The sequence below is a fragment of the Silurus aristotelis genome (genome assembly GCF_946808225.1).
Source record: "Silurus aristotelis genome assembly, chromosome: 23".
NCBI classification, from domain to species: Eukaryota; Metazoa; Chordata; class Actinopteri; order Siluriformes; family Siluridae; genus Silurus; species Silurus aristotelis.
In genome coordinates this window covers 2,120,119-2,142,216 of record NC_139596.1, presented here as the reverse complement: position 1 = coordinate 2,142,216, position 22,098 = coordinate 2,120,119, and the positions used below count along the sequence as shown (strand labels likewise).

At 41.1% G+C, this 22,098-nt stretch overlaps 1 protein-coding gene across 6 annotated transcripts in view; it reads right to left on the bottom strand.

Annotated features, from left to right (window-relative positions):
* Positions 1 to 22,098, bottom strand: part of ppp3cca (protein phosphatase 3, catalytic subunit, gamma isozyme, a) — a 29,258-nt gene that overhangs the window by 3,542 nt on the left and 3,618 nt on the right. Inside the window, exons 2-13 of one of the 6 annotated variants that reach the window (XM_083526392.1) lie at positions 20,952 to 21,149; positions 18,236 to 18,360; positions 11,114 to 11,225; positions 9,244 to 9,389; positions 8,877 to 9,016; positions 7,670 to 7,747; positions 7,300 to 7,394; positions 6,674 to 6,799; positions 6,003 to 6,080; positions 5,605 to 5,689; positions 4,622 to 4,719; positions 2,822 to 2,848 (exon numbers count right to left, since the gene is read on the bottom strand). In XM_083526392.1, coding sequence (XP_083382518.1) covers positions 2,822 to 2,848; positions 4,622 to 4,719; positions 5,605 to 5,689; positions 6,003 to 6,080; positions 6,674 to 6,799; positions 7,300 to 7,394; positions 7,670 to 7,747; positions 8,877 to 9,016; positions 9,244 to 9,389; positions 11,114 to 11,225; positions 18,236 to 18,360; positions 20,952 to 21,149 — 1,308 coding nt within the window. Of the gene's footprint in view, positions 1 to 2,821; positions 2,849 to 4,621; positions 4,720 to 5,604; positions 5,690 to 6,002; positions 6,081 to 6,673; positions 6,800 to 7,299; positions 7,395 to 7,669; positions 7,748 to 8,876; positions 9,017 to 9,243; positions 9,390 to 11,113; positions 11,226 to 18,235; positions 18,361 to 20,951; positions 21,599 to 22,098 lie in introns of those variants that run through there. The other 5 variants (XM_083526389.1, XM_083526393.1, XM_083526390.1 and 2 more) reach the window with 5 other exon arrangements.

Genomic DNA, 22,098 nt, shown 5'->3' with positions numbered 1-22,098 from the left:
GAAATTAAACGGACCCAACATAGCTCCCATTCCACACTAACATTCCACCATTCAGTTCCGTCTGAACTGCGGCTCATTGGCCTTCATCAGCTTCACGTCTGAACTCTGTAAGCGTTATTTACAGAGTAAACAGTCGTCTGGACTGTTATCATGAAACGACCTGCCCAGTCGCCGCACCTAAATCCTATTGAACTGCTCTGGGATGAAGTGGATCACAAGAATTTTCCAGAACACATTCGGCAAGTTCAACAAGAGAAATGGCAAAGTTGAACGTTTAAAGAAACAAACTTATTGGATGCCGAAAGAGTGTGTGAAGTTGTTGTTAATGCTAAGGAATAGCATTTATATTTATATATATATATATATATATATATATATATATATATATATATATATATATATATATATATATATATATATATATATATACAGTGAGGAAAATAAGTATTTGAACACCCTGCTATTTTGCATGTTCTCCCACTTAGAAATCATGGAGGGGTCTGAAATTGTCATCGTAGGTGCATGTCCACTGTGAGAGACATAATCTAAAAAAAAAAAATATCCAGAAATCACAATATATGATTTTTAAACTATTTATTTGTATGATACAGCTGCAAATAAGTATTTGAACACCTGTCTATCAGCTAGAATTCTGACCCTCAAAGACCTGTTAGTCTGCCTTTAAAATGTCCACCTCAACTACATTTATTATCCTAAATTAGATGCACCTGTTTGAGGTCGTTAGCTGCATAAAGACACCTGTCCACCCCATACAATCAGTAAGAATTCAACTACTAACATGGCCAAGACCAAAGAGCTGTCCAAAGACACAAAATTGTACACCTCCACAAGGCTGGAAAGGGCTACGGGGAAATTGCCAAGCGGCTTGGTGAAAAAAGGTCCACTGTTGGAGCAATCATTAGAAAATGGAAGAAGCTAAACATGACTGTCAATCTCTCTCGGACTGGGGCTCCATGCAAGATCTCACCTCGTGGGGTCTCAATGATCCTAAGGAAGGTGAGAAATCAGCCCAGAACTACACGGGAGGAGCTGGTCAATGACCTGAAAAGAGCTGGGACCACCGTTTTCAAGGTTACTGTTGGTAATACACTAAGACGTCATGGTTTGAAATCATGCATGGCACAGAAGGTTCCCCTGCTTAAACCAGCACATGTCCAGGCACGTCTTAAGTTTGCCAATTACCATTTGGATGATCCAGAGGAGTCATGGGAGAAAGTCATGTGGTCAGATGAGACCAAAATAGAACTTTTGGGTCATAATTCCACTAAACGTGTTTGGAGGAAGAAGAATGATAAGTATCATCCCAAGAACACCATCCCTACTGTGAAGCATGGGGGTGGTAGCATCATGCTTTAGGGGTGTTTTTCTGCACATGGGACAGGGCGACTGCACTGTATTAAGGAGAGGATGACCGGGGCCTTGTATTGCGAGATTTTGGGGAACAACCTCCTTCCCTTAGTTAGAGCATTGAAGATGGGTCGAGGCTGGGTCTTCCAACATGACAATGACCCGAAGCACACAGCCAGGATAACCAAGGAGTGGCTCTGTAAGAAGCATATCAAGGTTCTGGCGTGGCCTAGCCAGTCTCCAGACCTAAACCCAATAGAGAATCTTTGGAGGGAGCTCAAAGTCCGTGTTTCTCAGCGACAGGCCAGAAACCTGACTAATCTAGAGAAGATCTGTGTGGAGGAGTGGGCCAAAATCCCTCCCGCAGTGTGTGCAAACCTGGTGAAAAACTACAGGAAACGTTTGATCCTCTGTAATTGCAAACAAAGGCTCCTGTACCAAATATTAACATTGACTTTCTCAGGTGTTCAAATACTTATTTGCAGCTGTATCATACAAATAAATAGTTAAAAAAATCATATATTGTGATTTCTGGATTTTTTTTTTTAGATTATGTCTCTCACAGTGGACATGCACCTACAATGACAATTTCAGACCCTTCCATGATTTCTAAGTGGGAGAAATTATTTTTCTCACTATATATATATATATATAAACCCAGAGCACACTTATTAAACGCTTTGAGCAGAACTATAATTGAGAAGAATGCAGACGCTCATGTGAATAGAAATTTCTAATTTGTGGCCATAATCTTACCCCCCCCCCCCCCCCCCCCCCACACACACACACACACACACACACAAACACACTCTCTGTGGCTCGATGACTCAGAAACTTCCTGCAGTGACACTTTTAACACTGCGTGTCTGCAGTGTGTGTGATATGCATGATAAATGTGTGTGTGTGTGTTAAGATGGAGCGCTGACGTAACGAGATTAGAGGCTGAAAATAACCAGCGCTGAGAGGATGCCACTCCTCCACCAATCGGAGCGCAGCGTGGGAATTAGCTTGGCTCGAGCGGACTGTTGCATTCGGTGAATAAATTTGAAGAGGAAGTGAAGCAGGAGCCAAAAGCCCTCCGGCTGCACTGCAACCCCACCACTTCCTTTATGAAATAATAAAAAAAAAATAAAAAAAAGCATCGCCTAGACCTCGTTTCCAATTTTGCTAATATTCTTTGGATCTTTTAATAAGCTCTGAGGAGATATAGGGTTATATACAGCTCGTTTAGAACCCCTTCGCAATTGAGCAGTGGGCAACAAGCGTTCGCTTTGAAACCTTACATAAAACTGGTGATGGCCACCTTTTTCGTCGGCGTTTCGTTCACACGAAGGAGAGAGAGCGTTCTGAAATCCATGCACAACATCACGTACATGGAACAAGCAAAAAGGCAATGCAAACACAACACAACACAACACACCGGGACAGGACACAGCACAGGCGGCGAGAATACCTTTGCCCTCCTTCGCCAGCAGCGTGGCTGCGTTAGCAAGAAAGCCCAAGAAAAGAGCAGAAAGAGGAGAAAGAGCGAGTCGCTGAGGTTAGATCTTGTGAAGGCAAGCAAAAAAGTTTTTTTTCCGGAAATACGGGTACACGAAATGTATACGTGATTTGTGGGCAAAAGTTTGTGGACACCTGACCGACACCCCGTTGCACCCCAGTTTCCTTTGTTCTGGAAAGACGTTCCACTAGATTTTGTGGAGATTTGGGCTCAGGTGTCCCAAAACTTTTGCCCACACCGGTGACCTTTAGTAACCTCTCTCTTTTACTCCAGCCCAAAGAGTTTGCCAACATCTTTAATGTCTTGCATCAGTGAGCGTTGGTATGTTATGCAGTGTTTTATACACACACACACACACACACACACACACACACACACACACACACACACACCAAATTTCAGAAGTGGGATATTAACACACTCAGGAACAGCGAGTTTGCTGCAACAGGGAACTGTTTGTTGGGAAACAAAATGATAGTTAGGTGTGTGTCGGGCTTCACACACACGTTCATGAACGAGAGAAAAATTACCACATGAAGTTCACAGTTTCTGCTTTTTTATTACTATAATAAAAAAATACAAATAAAAAGAAAAAACTGAAAAAGAAAAAAAAATAAAATCAAGAAAAAAAATGTCAAAAATTTATAAATTAACAAATAAGTTAACAAACAAACAGAAAAATTAATGGATAAATAAATGAACAGATAAACAAAGAAAGCCGCCGTTTCATGTTCAGGCTAAAACGATTCCCTGAGTAACTTGAGTTATTCAAATACAGAAATGTTTCAAATGTACAAAACCGTTTAATCCGTTTAACTACAGGCGGAGCACCGTGTTTCCCCACAAACCATTATTAATGACGCACCACCCGCTAAACTCTGGAGAGCTCTGGACAAGTAACACAGAAAAAGTAGAAGATTTAAACCAAAGCTCAAAGACGTTTTTGAATGTTTTGAGTAATTTGAAATGTATTTTTATTACATTTTTTTAATGGATTTTTTTTATTTCTATATTTGTTTTTGCATTTTGATGTAATATGGCAATTAAATGCACCAAATTTGTTCCGTTTATTTTCCACAGATTGCAATACAAAGTACATTTTTCTTCAAAGAAAACAAATTTATTGCCACGGGATTAAAATAAATAAATAAATAAAAGTAAATTTAAATAAATAAATAAACAAACAAACAAACAAGCTAACTAAATAAAGCCATATTTTGCTTAAGACCCCATGCTAAACTAAAATGAATGCTAATACACAGATCAAGAAATATTTATGAAATAATTATGCAATACTGATATTAAATCACTTGATTAATATGCATTGATGAATGTTGAATATGATTGAATTCATATTTTCTTTATTTTACCATTTACTTATTGATTGATTAATTGATCTCCATCTTACTGCTGGAAATGAATCTTGTAAGCCCCGAAGCTGTAAGATGATTCGACTTACGAGGAAGATCTAAGCTGCGTTTTCCAGAACCAAAATCCAAATCAGCTCGATTTTTACATTAAACACCTGATGAGTAGAAAAGTTTTAGGCTCTGATCTGCCCTCTAGTGGCCATATGAGTCATCACACTATCACCCAGGTTTTGTGTGAAGATCAGAGGGCAAAATATTCAATCTGTTTCTATTGCGTTCATTTGATTTACATAAATAAAGATTCCATAACACACACACACACACACACACACACACACACACACACACACACACACACACACACACACACACACACACTAACCGTTCTGTAAAGTCTGTTTGCCTCCAGACAGCACTCCCAGAGGTAGAGTTCCAGTCGGGGTCAGTCCTTTAAGGGTCAGAACACTCTCGCTTTCCTCTCTGAGTGCGCGCACACACACACACACACACACACACACACACACACACACACACACACACACACACACACAAAAGGCTCATTAGCACTACATTCACAGAATTTAATTAGCATGACAGGAGTAAGAGGGGCTAAATGGTCATTTCAACATCCTGACTATCCAGAAGAAAAGATTGCACAGCACCTCCTCCACCATCCTCTCATCCACCATCATCTCCTCCATTATCCTCTCCCCTCCTCTACCCATCACTCCTCTCCTTCACCCTTCTCTCCTCCACATCCTCTCCTCTACTCCATCCTCCCCCATTGTACTGTCCTATCCTCCACTATCCTCTTTTCTCCTCCATCCTTCTCTCATCCACCATCCTTTCCTCCACACTAGTTTCCTCTCATCCACCCTGTTTTCCTCTCCTTCACTGCTATTCTCCTCTTCACCCTCCTCTCTCTCTCTCTCTCTCTCTCTCTCTGCACTCATGTCTAATGTAATTAATTATCCAGCTACTTTCGCTCATGACTCATCGATGCTGCCTCATTATTCCTAATGGACAAGCTTGTGTGTGTGTGTGTGTGTGTGTGTGTGTGTGTGTGTGTTTGGGTCTATATGTGCGTGAGCACGGGCTCTCAGACAAAAGTCCATTGTGTGCATTCGAGCTCCACTTTTCATTTATAAACAGTAAAATCTATTTTCAACTCTGGGTCCCGTTTCAGTAAAGAGACCTCCCTCCCAGACGACAGCCGAGCGAGAGCCAATAGCTGACCAGACAAATGTTCAGATGAACTCGAGAAAACTCAGGTATCAGACAAAACAAAATAATAATTTATACGGCAGATACAAAGGTGAGGAGCTGCAACCTGTTTCATCTAAACTATAGAAACTCGGAACCAACCTAAGAACGGAGAAAACTCTGGCCATCTTGCCGATGGCACGGATTTTATTTCGGATCACCTCCTTACGAGCTGCTGGAGCTCCACCTAAAAACACACACAAATCACTTGATATTATTCAAACTAGCAGTGTAACACAACGCTACTGAATCTACAGCTGTATCTGGGAAGTGGGTGTGGCCTAAACATAAACCCTCCCCTTGATCAAGCCCTTGAGAACTTGATTTCCCCTTGCACACACCTTCACTCCAACCACAATCCCATCCAGGAACATATTCATCTGAAGGCCTAATACTGATCTGAGGTACTGATACCTCCATAAAAATGGTAAATCAGAACAAGTGAGATTTTATTAGTGTGTGTGTGTGTTTATGTTCGTTTACAGATTTCTCTCCGATACCTTCATACAGGTCATCTCCCTCGGACATGAGCTCGTCATCCGAGCAGATGTTCAGTACGTTAATCAGCATCTCAGTCACTAAAGACACACAGATCACCACACACTTGGGTCAACGGAAAGCAAAAAAACAAGCCAAAAATAGTTTTTCCAGTTGGCATTTTCTATTTCTGTGTTTTGGGGGTGGAGCTCTTTCTTTTCCTGTTGTGTCTGCAGGAAGTTACAGCTCTACCTCTGCCATGTTATTCTGTATTCTATGTGACTCTCGGGACACGCCTCGGTCTCCGTAGCGTTGCGAGGCGTCGTATTCACGTAGCAGCAGCGGTGCTGAGAGAATGATATCATATAAAAGTATAGCGCATCTGCTAATAATTATATGCAAATATCATGCAAATATGCGATGCATCGTGATACAAATGCCAACTTGAATCCAGTGGACACTTTTTAAATCAATGCATTAAATCGGAATATATATATATTGTGTCATATATATATATATATATATATATATATATATATATATATATATATATATATATATATATATATATATATATATATATATAAAATCACACACACACACACACACACACACACACACACACACACACCTCCCCAAGCCTGAACACTGTGCTGTATTCCAGCCAATCAGAAAGCTGATGTTCTGCCGATACCTTTCTCGCCGACGAAGGGCAGCGACCAGGTGAACACGTCCATGAAATTGGGCAGCCAATACGGATGCGGCGAGCAGTTAAACTGCCGGATGTTCATGACGTTGTTTTCGTACTTCAAGACAGCAGCTGGGAGAAGGGAACGGGGTAAAGATGTGGCACCAACCAAAAAAAAAAAACCCATCAATATTGCTAGCATAAACACAGTGTACTAATGAGTCTGCGCTAAAGTTCTCTGGTAATTTATTCTTCAAACTGGGTCAAAACAGGTACAGTGGTCCCTTACTTACGAAGTCTACAAAAAAAATGTTCCTGAGGCTTCTATTCGAGAAAAATCTGGAAAGGCATGATTTGGTGGTAATTTGCATAATGGGAACTAAAGTAGTTGTGTTACCAAACATTCAATACACTTTTAAGTACTGATGAAACATTACACACTGCTCCTATTTCATGTCCTCAGGTAGTTTTTTATTGACAACACGACATGACATTACCTTGTTGCAAAGAAAATACAGACTAGCTGGAACTGTATACAAAACAAAAGGGAAAACAGACGAAACATGCGAGTGCCTGAACAAGCCCGAGCCGGGTTTTTAGCACAGAAGTGAGTGAAAGTGTCACGCAAGTACCTTTGTTGTTGTACACGTCGAGGTAATTAGGAGCAGAGAAAATGGTGATTAACGAAGGGAAGCCAGTCGTCTGGCTTTTCCTGTACATCCTGTACCTGTAGAGGGGAAATGAGCGAGGCTAGTTGAGGGCTGTGACAGTCACGTATTCTCACACACACACACACACACACACACAGGCTTGAGCACACCCACACATGTTCCACATGTCTGACAGAAATGAGCTCAGTTCTGTCAATTATGCCTAATTGTCGGAGAGTCCAATTTGGCCTGTTAAGGATGAAACAGAGTGTAGCATCACTGTGCCACCACACACACACACACACACACACACAGAGACAAAAAGTTCACACAGACGATCACAGGCACTTACCCTGCGTCCTGAGCTTCGTGCGCTCTTATCACTGACAGCAGGTTGTTGTTTGCCAAAAAATCACAGACTGCAGGATAACTGCAAGAGAAAAAAGAGTTGCATGACTAGCTCTATCCTTCACACTTAGCTTTTCCAAACAAGCGCCTCACGCCAAAAAAAATCAGCCAGAAAATCCTTTAACGTGGCTGGGTGTTCATTTTTGGTGGATATTTTGCTCGAAGCATCTCTGGGAAACAGGTCAGCACTTTGTTTTTCAGGACCCAGTCTCGAATCAGAGATATCTACCAGAGATTCAGAATGACAAATCTTTTGCAAAGCCGATCTTAAAAAATCGTCGCTTTTAAATTTACACTTACGACAAATTTACACTTATCCGGCATGACTTACCAAGTTGCAGCTTGGTGTGGCTGAGATTTGAACTCATGACCTCATGTTCCATAGTCCAAACCCTGAACCAGTAAGCTACCACCTCCGTCAAATGCTGAGATCTAAACTGGGTTCAATATGACTGGTTTATTACTACACTCATGTCTCCTGTATATAATTACATTCACCCTCCTGACACTCTGGAACCGGCACCAAAGGTTGATTCCCGGGAACATATCATGTTGATGTGAAGTGGCTCAGTGGTTGAGATGGACTCCTGATCAGAAGGTCATGAGTAAGAAGTGTAGTGGTAGCTCTGTAGTTGAGGCATTTGACTTTGGCTGAAAAACCTCCTCTCCTAAATATTTTTTCCCCAACTATCTCAAAATGGGGATCACAACCTCATGACACTAATTATTTTCTTGGATGTTTCGTCCATAAACTGAATCTGACAGCACATCCACCAAACTGGTTAGGAGGACACATCTCAGAAACACATCTATGTATTGCCACCAAACCAAGGAAGCGAGGCAATACCACATCCTCAGAAGTTTGGCCCTCAACACTGGTGGTTTCAATGCCTTCCTTCTTTAATCAGTGCTGCTTGGCCCCCGTAATCGCAGATTTCCAGCTACATTTCTTTGTATTACTGAGGTTCCATAGGTGTTATCCTGTTAGACCATTTATGTAAAATAAATAGGTTGAATCGAAACCTCAATAGCTCAAAATCTAAACTTGGATTCGAATTGTTCTGTCCATTGAAATTCAAGTTTTAGAGCTTTACAGTACAAATCTCATGGTGCTATCACAAGCAAGACATTCGTTACAAATGATTCTTCACCTGAAAAAGTACGAGCAGCCTCGGACCGAGTTGTGGTTAAAGTGCTCAGAGGTCTTTTCACTGCCATAATCTTCGCCTGGATCGGCCCAGATCAGATCGCACATTGGCCCGAACGCTGGCGGCTCCTTAAATCTGTCTAACTGCACAGACACACACAAACACAACATTAGACTTTTCCGCCCAGCACCAGGAATAAACCTGGGAATAAACAGAGTTGCACCTTATTAAACGAATAAATTGAAATGTGATTGTCCATCGAGAGTTAAATGTATTCATGGGACTGCTTGGTTTTCTAGGGGTTTAAAGGCCAATACAGCATCCTAAACAATTCTTTTTCAAATGATACATTCATGACCAGGTTACTTACTTTCCTAATGTCGTCTAAGCAGTTGATTTCAGGCGAAAGGCCTCCGTGAACGCAGAGGAACTGCTGGTTGAGGAGAGCGGCGAGGGGTAAACAGTCAAACGCGTCCATGCACGCGTCATACACGCGCTCCGAGTACTTTATTTTACCTGCCGAGACAAAAGGTGTGGGCGGACAGCACCGCGGAGAGGATACATAAGGGAGAGTCGTGAGTTGTGATCTGTCCCTGTCCCTGTCCCCAAGGTGGTATCAGGATTTCAAGACACATGGCAACGATTCGTTCTAGAAGGCCAGCCTTTGATGAACCCCCCTCAGAACACAATGTTTGCCTGCTTACTATTCCCCAACGAGAGCGCTATTTATATTATCGCTCTGCACCACTGCTTAAACATGCACGACTTACGGTATGACCCCTTCTATCATGGCGCTGTTGAAATCTCAATACAAACACATTACAAGGTGTCAATTAGTTTTCTTGAACAGCAGCCTGGACAGTTTCTGGTGTACCAAGTGATGAAATTGGGACGTGGTTGCTCAGTGGTTGAGAATTTAGACTTCCGATCAGAAGCTCATGAGTTTAAATCCCAAGCTGTCACTTCTGGGCTTTTGAGCAAGGCCCCTAACCATCAGCTGCAGCAGTATACATAAGATACCTGTAAATCTCTCTGGAAAAAGGCATCTATTTCGTAAATGAATTTTCTCGTGATCTTGACATTACAAACATTGTTTCCTCATAATCACAGCTTTATTTTTTTGGGATCTTGACGTAACATCCTTAATTTTTCTGTGTATTCGGTGTAAGAGCGCATTCTAGAGGCAGCATCTGTTATAAGAACCATAACCATTTGTGGCAGCGGGCGCGTGGAGAAAATAAAGTCGTGATAAAGAGAGAACAAGAAAGAAAAAAATTATAACTTAGAACTTCCGTAGTCTCCATTGTGTCTGCACTTGTTTTTGAAAATTCTGAGGTAAAATTGTGTTTTTAAGGTGTGAGACAGAGAACTTTGATGTTTTTAGTTATTTTGACAGGTATTTACAGCTGCCGTATTGAACTAGATTGTATTCCTTCCGCAGCATTAAATGCAACTATATATGCATAAAAAGTCTGCCGACATTTAATACATGAAAAATTTAATTACTGAGCAAACTGCTTAGTATAAGAGAAATATTTCTATAAAAAAAATTTTTTTTTTAAAACAATTTTCAATGAGTCAGTCATTATTTCGGTTTCTCTAATAGAAGTGCCTTATTGTCGACAATCAATAACGCTGTAATAATTCCAGAGCAACAGTCGCATAAAAGAGCTAGTCTATAAGCTAAAAAAAAAGAAAAATAGCCCTAAAAATGTATACAGAACTTGACCTAGATGCTACTTGAACTATATATAACAGCAGCTAAGAGCGGGTTGCTATTCAATTTGGCTTTTACGATCCTAATTAGTTCTCATTACTGGCTACGTGCAACACTCATTCAGCACTTTATTAAGCTCATTACTGCTGTAGTGTCCGCGCTTCGGGTTTATTAACATACGCCCACAACAAGGTCACGCCGAGAGTGAGGCTTTTTTGTAAATAAATAATAAAAAAACCCCGCTGCTGCTGAAAAATCAAGTACTTTTTACGCACAACAAAACAAATGACCGCCTTCTTTTCTCCGTCCTCATTTCCTTTTCCTTTCACAGCAAAACTGGTTTGCTGATTAGCATGAATTTATGTTGACCGTTTCATTCGTTCTTTGCTCTATATGACGTATAATTTTCTGACAGAATTTTCGCACAAGATGTCCCTATTAAAGTGTCCGGCGTAAGTAGAACCTCTACCGCCTCCAGTGGCGTTTTGACACATCGGCACTTACGTGTAGTGCGTTCACTCACACTCTTGTTTGAAGGTGAAGTACTCGGTGAGATGCCTGCACTCGTGGTTGCCTCTGAGAAGGAAGAGTGTTTTCGGATGGTTGATTTTCAGCACCCACAGGAACAGCACACACTGCAGAAAGAAAGCGAATGAGATCGAGTATAAATTAAAAAGATAGGCAGACTGCTGCTAGGCTGAGAATCAATTTAGTACAGTCCAGTACAGAAGTAAGGAGGATCTAAACAGCTTTGTTTGCAATATAAATAAATCATTTCTAAAAAATGACGCTGGATGTATTTTGGCTGGTTCTATTTTGTCAACCAAGCAAAGGTAAGGTAAACATTTGATTTGAGGATCATCAAATCAGATTTCTACCTCCCACAGAGGTTTTCTTTTTTTTTTGTGTCTTCCACTTTTCCTCCACCACTCCCCACCCCACGGTCACTTAACAGTGGCTGAAATACAGTAATCCCTCGCCACATCGCGGTTCAGCTTTCACACTGTAACGAGGGTTTTGACATCGAACATATAAAATTTTACTTTTGCGGATTTTCCGCTGGATCGCGGGATTTTGCAGTGTATAGGTAGTATTGTTAAGGATCCCTTGGTGGTCTAGTGGTTAGGATGCAGCGCTCTCACCGCTGCAGCCCGGGTTCAATCCCCAGTCAAGGAACCAACCCCAGCCACTCTAAGTGCCGGTCCCAAGCCCGGAATAACGGGGAGGGTTGCGTTAGGAAGGGTATCCAGCTTAAAAACATGTGCCAAATCAAACATGCGGAGGATCCGCTGTGGCGACCCCATATAGGAAAAGCCGAAAGAACGTTTTTAGATAGTATTGTTAAGAGTTATTTAAATTCTTTTTGCGGTAAAATAAGCATTTTCTAGCATTACATGCTAGCAGTACATTCAATGCATCATTATCACCATAATCATTAGTACTGCACACTTCACTCTGCAAGTTTAATCTTTATTGGTGTTTACCCGTATAGAATTTTTTATGTTAAAATGACGTAGGTTTAAGAAAATTGAAAGTGTTTTATAACAGAGGAAAGGTTTATAAGAGTGTCTGGACGGTTTATAAATCCTTAAGATATACAGGTGTTCTGTATACTGTATTGTATACATATGTCTAGGCGTGGGATTATTGTAGTTCAAAATATATTAATGGATAAGGACAAAGCCTTTATTGTCCTTCAAAAAACTGAGTGGTTGTGTTGAAGGGAAAAAACATTTAAATTGAACAATGCTACGTGCCGTCCAACTACTCTGTCCCTTGCCAAGAACAATTGCCCATTATTTCCTCATTAAAACAACCCAGATGGTCATTGTGTGCAAGAACAAATTGCAATAATATAATGCCCACGTGACGATCCCATATCAAGAGAGCACTTTGCTTAATTTACACATCTAAACCTCGCGGCTTGCTGACAAAATCCCGGGGATGCAAATGGTTCCGCTTGGACAGGAGGACACGCTCCTCGGTAGGACGAACACGTGTGCATGTACGGTCTCATTAAACTGCTGTTTAGCATCCTCTCGTAGTCCTATTAACATGCATCTTTCCCTCTGCACTTAAAGTGGCGAGGACACGCTGCCGAGGTAACCAAGGACGGCAGGTGCAGACTCAAATGCCATCTGAAATAATAGACGACGAGGCTACGGGAGAGACTCCGTGTGCGGGTGGGGGCTGGACGAAGAGCTGCTACTTCAGCCTACGCATGAAGAAGAATGAGCAGAAAATTGTGGGTAATGTTAGCCATAAGCGGGACCTCTTCTCTTAATAAAAGGGAACGTAATGAGAAAGTGAGCTGGAGAGAGAGGGAAAAAAAAAATCCCTCCCTCCCTCCCTTTTTCTCAAGTGTAGGAGGAAAAACAAAACCTCATGTCAGCCAAGTAGAGATTGAACTCCTGGAACTAGGACTTGGCGTTCGGAATGAGCGTGTGGGCGTGTCCACCACTGCAAAGAAGGAAAATGAGGACAAACTCTGACGTTCAGTAAACAAAGAGAAAATCTAGCTTTTTTTCTTTTACGCCCCCTTCCTTTGCTTACTGCTATTTGCTCCTCTGGGCATTTAACATCCATCAAGCAATTACACCGAACGTACATTTACTACACACGGGGGTATAAAAAAAAAAAAAGGAGTCTTGAGTGAATCCCAGAAGCTCTTCAATGCATTTGGATGAGCTGCATTGATGCCACAATTTTGTTTCAGAAAAATGCAGATTTTTCTGTAATTTGGTGACGCCCATAAAAAAACAGCATAAAAAACAAAGCTAACAGAGAAACAGAATGACGAGTAAACAGCAAAAGAAAGTGACTTTTCAAGGAAGTGGATGTTATGTAATGGTGGTCACGTCTCCACCGTTATATAAACAATATATATATTTACCAGCAAATAAACTCTATCCAGCAAAAATGTAGGGTTTATCCAGTAGATTGAGACGTGGCTCATGACTCACTGATCTCCCACTGTACAGTACATCGAATTTCATGCATAGATGCTTTTTCTAATGAGTAATAAATAAATCAGTGTGTGCAAGCCCAAATAAAGTCTCATGCAGGTGTACACTTCCGACAAGTTCTTCACGCCTGAACAGGTTCCAATATTGCAACAACCCCCCTACTTGCGTTTCCTTTGGCAAATGTATTTTGGAGTTTTTTTTTTTTAAGTGTAATTCCAGGAATTTACTTTTTTTTTTTTAGTGCTTGCTGGATCCGGATCCAATCCATGACCCAAGCTAGAGCATTTGAAGCTGAGCAGAGAATCAGGACATGTTGTTGTTGGGGGGTTTTTTTTGGAGCAAACTATTCACCACATCGTTTGCCATTTTGGTGAGTCTCTTTACCATGCTACAGTCAAATCAAACCAAAGACAGAGATTGAATAAATTGTGCCCCAGTCAGATCTATCAAAAGAAAAATGGCTTTAAAAGATCTAGTTTTAGAAAGTTCTAGCATCTCCCCAATAGAACAAAACCCAATAAAAGATAATCTCTTGTAGACTTTGTAATGGATTTAATAGTGGGAATTGTAGAATAGAATAATAAAATAAGGATCAGTTGAATATCTTTGCCACCTTGAAGGTCATATTTTGGTGGATGAAGGTGTTCTTTTTGTACCATCTGTCAGAATCTGACATTCTGCAGTGTTTCTTTTTAGTAGAATCCTGTTGTATTAAAGAACTTGAAGGACCAATGAGGAACCGTTCTAGTTTAAAATACGTCAGAAAAATAAATTTCTTATGATGCAAAATCTGGTTGATTTGGTCTTCAAAGCCACCAAATTAAATATAAAAAAAAAATTTTTTTTTTATTTAACTAACCAAAATCTTCATTACAATAAAAAAATAAATACTAAAGATAAATACAGAATTAATCCCCAGACATTTTTTATGGTCATCCCATATAATGGCACCAGTGGTTTCCAAATAAACCACTGTATGTACTGGAAAAAAGAAGAAAGATAAGCAAATAAGCCAGAACTTGGTCTAAAATGTGTGTGTGTGTGTGTGTGTGTGTGTGTGTGTGTGTGTGTGTGTCCTGATGAAGCGATCCCAGACCCTGCTCTTTACCTCGGCTACTTTTATGTTTGACATTTGGAGCAGTGACGTCATTGAAACCGAAAACCATCCGTCAGGTCATCAATGGACATTAGGTGCGAGTATTTACTCTTTTTCTGTTATACCTACAGTTAATTCACATTGTTTGGCTTTGGAAGAAAGAAGTGAGAAGATCATTGCATACAAGACTCTTTCCCGAAAGTGCTGACAAGTGTGTTTTTGTGTACGGATTTAATCAGGTTCAGCCTTGCTGGTCTTCATTGATTACTCTTTGACATATGGTTTTGAAGAAACAGATCGTACCATCAGCCTAGAAAAAGACAGGGGAGCACACGATCACATCTTAGGACCTTGCTAAAAAAAAAAATAATAAATATCAATAGAATAGAAACTTTCATAGAATTTGCAATAAATGTAATAGTTATAATAGGAAACATATGGGTTGTGCTGGAAAACCAATAGAATAAGAACCAATAGAATATCTTTGCCGCCATATTTTGTTGGTTTAAATCCATTACAAAAACCAATATGTGGCCTACAAGGTACCAAAGATGTTCACCTGGTCCTTAATAGTATCCACTAGACATATCACCAAAAAAAGGCAAAAAAAATTGTCCCGCAGGAGTACACCAATGCAATTCCCATTAAATTATTACACCCATTACAAATTCTGGACATCAGTAGGGACCACTAGGACACCATTATTCATTCAGACCTCAGTAAGTTTCTACACTGGTTTCTTTGGTTTGATAACTATTTCTATACAGAAACTGTTTAATGGCTCACAGGTGATGGTCTGTAATGATATGTGTAATGGAAAGCAGTTGACTTTCTCACAAAGCGAGCTGCATGAAGATCTGCTTTAGATGGTTTAGAAGTATGTGGAAGATCTTCAGTGGCCTACTATATACAGTGAGGAAAATAAGTATTTGAACACCCGGCTATTTTGCAAGTTCTCCCACTTAGAAATCATGGAGGGGTCTGAAATTGTCATCGTAGGTGCATGTCCACTGTAAGAGACAAAAGAAAATCCAGAAATCACAATGTATGATTTTTTTTAACTATTTATTTGTATGATACAGCTGCAAATAAGTATTTGAACACCTGAGAAAGTCAATGTTAATATTTGGTACAGTAGCCTTTGTTTGCAATTACAGAGGTCAAATGTTTCCTGTAGTTTTTCACCAGGTTTGCACACACTGCAGGAGGGATTTTGGCCCACTCCTCCACACAGATCTTCTCTAGATCAGTCAGGTTTCTGGCCTGTCGCTGAGAAACACGGAGTTTGAGCTCCCTCCAAAGATTCTCTATTGGGTTTAGGTCTGGAGACTGGCTAGGCCATGCCAGAACCTTGATATGCTTCTTACAGAGCCACTCCTTGGTTATCCTGGCTGTGTGCTTCGGGTCATTGTCATGTTGGAAGACCCAGCCTCGACCCATCTTCAATGCTCTAACTGAAGGAAGGAGGTTGTTCCCCAAAATCTCGCAATACATGGCCCCGGTCATCCTCTCCTTAATACAGTGCAGTCGCCCTGTCCCATGTGCAGAAAAAACACCCCCAAAGCATGATGCTACCACCCCCATGCTTCACAGTAGGGATGGTGTTCTTGGGATGATACTTATCATTCTTCTTCCTCCAAACACGTTTAGTGGAATTATGACCCAAAAGTTCTATTTTGGTCTCATCTGACCACATGACTTTCTCCCATGACTCCTCTGGATCATCCAAATGGTCATTGGCAAACTTAAGACGTGCCTGGACATGTGCTGGTTTAAGCAGGGGAACCTTCCGTGCCATGCATGATTTCAAACCATGACGTCTTAGTGTATTACAAACAGTAACCTTGGAAACGGTGGTCCCAGCTCTTTTCAGGTCATAGACCAGCTCCTCCCGTGTAGTTCTGGGCTGATTTCTCACCTTCCTTAGGATCATTGAGACCCCACGAGGTGATATCTTGCATGGAGCCCCAGTCCGAGAGAGATTGACAGTCATGTTTAGCTTCTTCCATTTTCTAATGAATGCTCCAACAGTGGACCTTTTTTCACCAAGCTGCTTGGCATTTTCCCCGTAGCCCTTTCCAGCCTTGTGAAGGTGTACAATTTTTTCTCTAGTGTCTTTGGACAGCTCTTTGGTCTTGGCCATGTTAGTAGTTGGATTCTTACTGATTGTATGGGGTGGACAGGTGTCTTTTTATGCAGCTAACGACCTCAAACAGGTGCATCTAATTTAGGAATGTAGTGGAGGTGGACATTTTAAAGGCAGACTAACAGGTCTTTAAGGGTCAGAATTCTAGCTGATAGACAGGTGTTCAAATACTTATTTGCCGCTGTATCATACAAATAAATAGTTTAAAAATCATATATTGTGATTTCTGGATTTTTTCTCACAGTGGACATGCACCTACGATGACAATTTCAGACCCCTCCATGATTTCTAAGTGTGAGAACTTGCAAAATAGCAGGGTGTTCAAATACTTATTTTCCTCACTGTAGCTCTCTACTACATATACCTGACTTTACTTTACTTTTCTGAATATTTCCTAAAGGAGAACCAATTTTCTCCATCTAGTCTCCAAAAGATTTTCTAAGGCTGCAAATGTGATGATTTTATTTTTCCTCAAACGCCAACACAATTTTTTCACTAGAAGTCCTAAGGGAAGCAGCTGCAATGCAATAAATAAGTGTTTGGTCAAAAGAGGAGCTTCCAAAGTTAAACCATTTCCCGAATCTCAATCCCGAATCTTCCGAACAATCAGGATACAAGTTGATGGATAAACAAGGAAATAAAAACTAACAGAGGGGGGGAAAAACATGAACAGTTTCGTTAGTAAGCAACTATAAGGAGATTTCTTAAATTCTTAAATTGCAACGGAACTAAAAATAACAGTGTGGACCGGGAATTTCTGGGACGTTCACCAGAACGTGATGGACGTCCCACTTTTGTGGCTCACGTGGCTCCTTATTTTTTTGCAAACAGAAACAACATCCTGGACACTACAGAGCAAGTTCTTTAAAGACAAACATTTTGCAGAGGATTCGCCTTAACTTTTAGGACTTCCCATTGCACGTTGAATCTCCATTTGCTGTTATAATGACCTCCGCTCTTCTGGGAAGATGTTTCACTAGATTTTGTGGAGATTTGTGCTCGTTCAGCCAAAAGGGTGTCTGTAAAATCAGGTACTGATGCAGCTGAGGTGAGGAGGCCTGGGGTACATACATCAAGATCTCCAACCCATGTAAAGGGAATCTTCATGGAGATGGCTTTGTACACTGTAATGCGGGAACACGTTTGCCTCTTATAGATGAAGTAAAGGGAAACTTTTAAACAACCTATTCAACTGTATGCCTCTGAATTTGTGGTAACAGTTTGGGGACAAACCACATATGGCTGGAGAAGTCAAGTGTTCCAATTCTTTTTTCCATACACACAATGTGTTGGTAAGAAGAACGTTGTTATGGGAATTCACCGACAGATATAGCTAGTAACTCCGGAATGTAAGTAAAATCCCGATTACACTGATTACCTCCATATGGTTAAAGTGAATAGCGGTTTGGCAATATCGTGACAGCGTCACACACCCACCTCGATGCTGAAATAACCACGGTCAACGTAGTCACCAAGGAAGAGGTAACGCGTGTTGTCCGGAGACCCTCCCACTTCGAAAAGCTTCATGAGATCGAAGAACTGCCCATGGACATCGCCACATACTAAAAACAAAACAAAACAAAATTTAAATAAAAAAATTAATTAAAAACAAATGTTCAATATAAAAAATATATAATTATATAAATATATAATAATAATAATAATAATGAAATACTTATAATGTGAATTAAAAAAAAAAGATGAATGCAAATTAAAGATATCAAAGTTAACACAAAATTTATTTATTTATTTATTTGTCATGTATCTGTACTAGTGAAATCACGATTGGAAAAGAAAAAAAAAATCGCCTCGTCTAAAACGAGTCAATTGAGTCTGGCGTTGAAAACAAGAGTGCGGGTAGAAAAGAAGCGGCGAAACCTCACTCCTCCGCACACCTTCTTCCATCAGGGCTATACCGAAGAGGCTGCCGTCACTTAGCAACAAAAGGTACCGGGGGCGATTGAATGTGCATCACTTTTGAAGCCTCTCGCATTCCAGGGTGTCACGTCGGAAAGAAAACATGCGTGGAAAATACATGGATTATGGAATCGTTATAAATATCTCCAGATTAGTTCGGGGGGGGGGGGGGGGGTTAGAGCTGTCAGCATTTTTGGACGAGACTGAATGAAATGTCAGAAGGGGGGTCATCTATCTTTTTTTTTTTTTTCTTTCAAGACGGATTGCTGGAGGGGCTTGGTCACATTTCAGCGTACACGCATTTCATTTTCATTTTCATTTTCATTTATTTCGAGGTAAGCTTGATTTTGGCAAAGTATGAAGCTAGAACTCTGTCACATCCTACCAACGTGCTATAGTTACACAACCACGACACATATTCAAAATGTCCAAACCCCCCCCCACCCCCCTTGTATCTTCTATATCCTAGTTGCTAAGTAACAGGACAGAAAACATGACCTTGTGATAACTCCGAGTGTTCACCGAGTGAATGGATAGAACGGAGATCCGAGATTGTAATCATGGCTCACTTCTAGGAACTGCATTATTTCCTACCTCTTCCAGTCGTTCTTAAGCGAGCACTTAAAAATACGTATTAAAATACCTTCTAACTATTTTCTCTACAGAAGAATTTTAAGGCTTAGAGCCTTGCTCAGGGACTCAAAATTAGCAGGTTGATGGTGCTCGATTTTGAACTCACGACCTTCTGGTAAAAGTCAACCACTGAGCTTTCACTTAGCTTCATTATCTGTGGGTAAAATGAAAATGTTTGCCTTCGCTCTAGATTAAGAGTCAGAAAGTCAAGAAAAATTTAAGGGCTTATTGGGTATGAGGCAGTATAAAAAGATTTCTAAACTAGTTTTGTAACACGTCAACAGATGGCAGCACAATTCTGCACGCACAGTCACAGGAAGCACCGTCCTTTATAAGTGAATGCTATAAAAGACATCCGACCACGTGCGTTAACGCATCTGCTTTTTTGACCACGTGCGCACCCTGTCGCTGTGTTTTCCTCACACGTGAGTTTTTTTCGTCACAAACAACACAATCTTCCTGCCGAACCCACCCTACTCAGCAGATTTGGCTCCTGCGGAATTTGCCCTCCTCCCGAAGATTAAGATGAAGCTTAAAAGTCGCCGTTTTGACACCATTGCTGAGATTGAATTCGAATCGCAGAAGGTGGTGGACAAGCTTTGAAAAACAGAAGACTTCCAGGACACAATCCAGAAATGGCAAGAACGCTGTGGAAGGGGAGTATTTTTTAAAGGTGATTAAGTAGGGAACCAACCCCAGCCATTAGGGTTGAACAAGCCAGTGCACTCTCAGTGCCGGTCCCAAGCCCGGATAAATGGGGACTGTTGCATTAGGAAGGGCATCCAGCGTAAAAACATGTGCCAATTAAACATGCGGATGATCCGCTGTGGCGACCCCTAATGGGAGAAGCCGAAAGAAAGTACTTGTAAACATAGCTAGTATCTGAACTTTCTGATACCACCTCTTAGTCAAAGTGAAATGTCATCACGTATAATTTACAATTTTCCAAATCCAGAGCCACTTACATTCATCTCATTAATACAACTGAGCAGTTCTGGGGTAAGGGCCTCGCTCAAGGGCCCAGCAGTAGCAAAGCTGTGATTTAAATTTACAAACTACTGAAAAGAATTCCGATATCTCAACCACTGAGCTACCACTTCCCCAGTACCAGTCAACATGCCCAACAGAATGGTTTCTACCCAACAAGCCAAAAACTTTATCAGTAACAAGGCAATTGTTGCCCTGGAACTTCGGCATCAGTGTTAGTTTTCCTCATTTGTCTGCCAACTTGTAATCTGACTAGTTGAGACGCACCCTGCTGTTACTCCCTACAGAACTTCGGGAACCAGCCAAGTATTTGGGAAACATAAATGTCATTTATAACAGATCTTCTTACTAACCAAACCCGACCAGGTACTACAGTGCCTACAGGACCAGCTGTTGCCCCAGAACTTTACCATCTATGCAAGTTCTTCTCACTTGACCACTTTTGCAACAAAAGGTCACTTGCATTGTTTTGGAATTGTTTTAACATGAACAATATACACCACACAGCAGCTGCTACACTCTCTACAGGACTATAGAAACCACTAGACCCTGTGCTGATCGCATTCTATTCATTTGTTATTCAACTCGAACCTGCAGTGTTGTCAAACGTTCTCACCGGTGATGGGCGCCTCCACCTCGAGCATGCACTTCTCCTGGCGCAGGATGGCGGCTCCCTCGTTAATAATCCGCAAAGCCACTTGTTCCTCAACGCGGCCCTCCTTCACCAAGTGGCTTTTCAGGAGCTCCGTGTTGGGCTTGCCGTTCACGAACAGCTCCTTCATGGTGAGCCGCTGGTGAGGGGGAAGGGGCACAGCTGTAGTGGGACACAGAGAATGCACAGGTATATAAATCACCCCAGAGGGGAACCTACAATAAAGACCTCCATTGGAAATGCTGTGGATTGCAACAAAATCCTCATACATAAATATTGCTTTCTACATACAGATAAGTACATTTACATATAAGTTGTTGTCAGATGCAACAGTTCAGATGCAGTTTGCAAGAATTTTTTTGGGAGCCTCAATTTGGTTTCCTCACAGAAATCCTTGCTATATGTGTATCAGGCCCTAAAAAGCATTTTGATATACACTTAAAATCTGACTTATATCCAGAACTTCCTTCTGCACCATAGTCAAGAAAATCTTGTGGTAAAAATGTCATTTTAGAGACTGAACTGCACACTGCATTGCATGTGTACATGCATTGTGCATGTTGATTGCTTGAAGCTTTTGATAATGAGTCCCAAATTTATGAGCTCACTTTTTATGACTTTCAAAAGCAGCTGGCATTCGCGGGGAGTCCTCATCTGTTTCGTGACACCGAGAGAGGCAGGGGAGCCGAGCGCTCAACAGCTCTACCCTCGATCTGTCAGCTGCCTCCAGGAGCGTGATGGAAATTAGAGGGAAAGTCGTGGCAGAGAGCGAAATCGCCTGAGCACTTGTCAGACTCCCCCGGTCCCACACAACTCCGTCAAGACAAAATCAATCCCGAGAATCAATCGGTGGGTTGCGGATGTGTGGAGGAAGCGAGATCTAGGCTTACAACAACAGGCTCTGCGTTCCACACCAACCCAGATTTTTCTAACCTCTTTATCTCACATTTTAGTGCGTGTACTTTATCACAAATGCAAACATTACATGCTAAAGGCTTTCGGAAAGCTGCTGCATTCTTAAAACCGATATTCTAGCTAATATACCAGTGAAGAGTGAGGTGTTTTTGTGAGGTAAAGTTGTTCGTTTTCCGCCACAAGAAAGTCAAAAGCT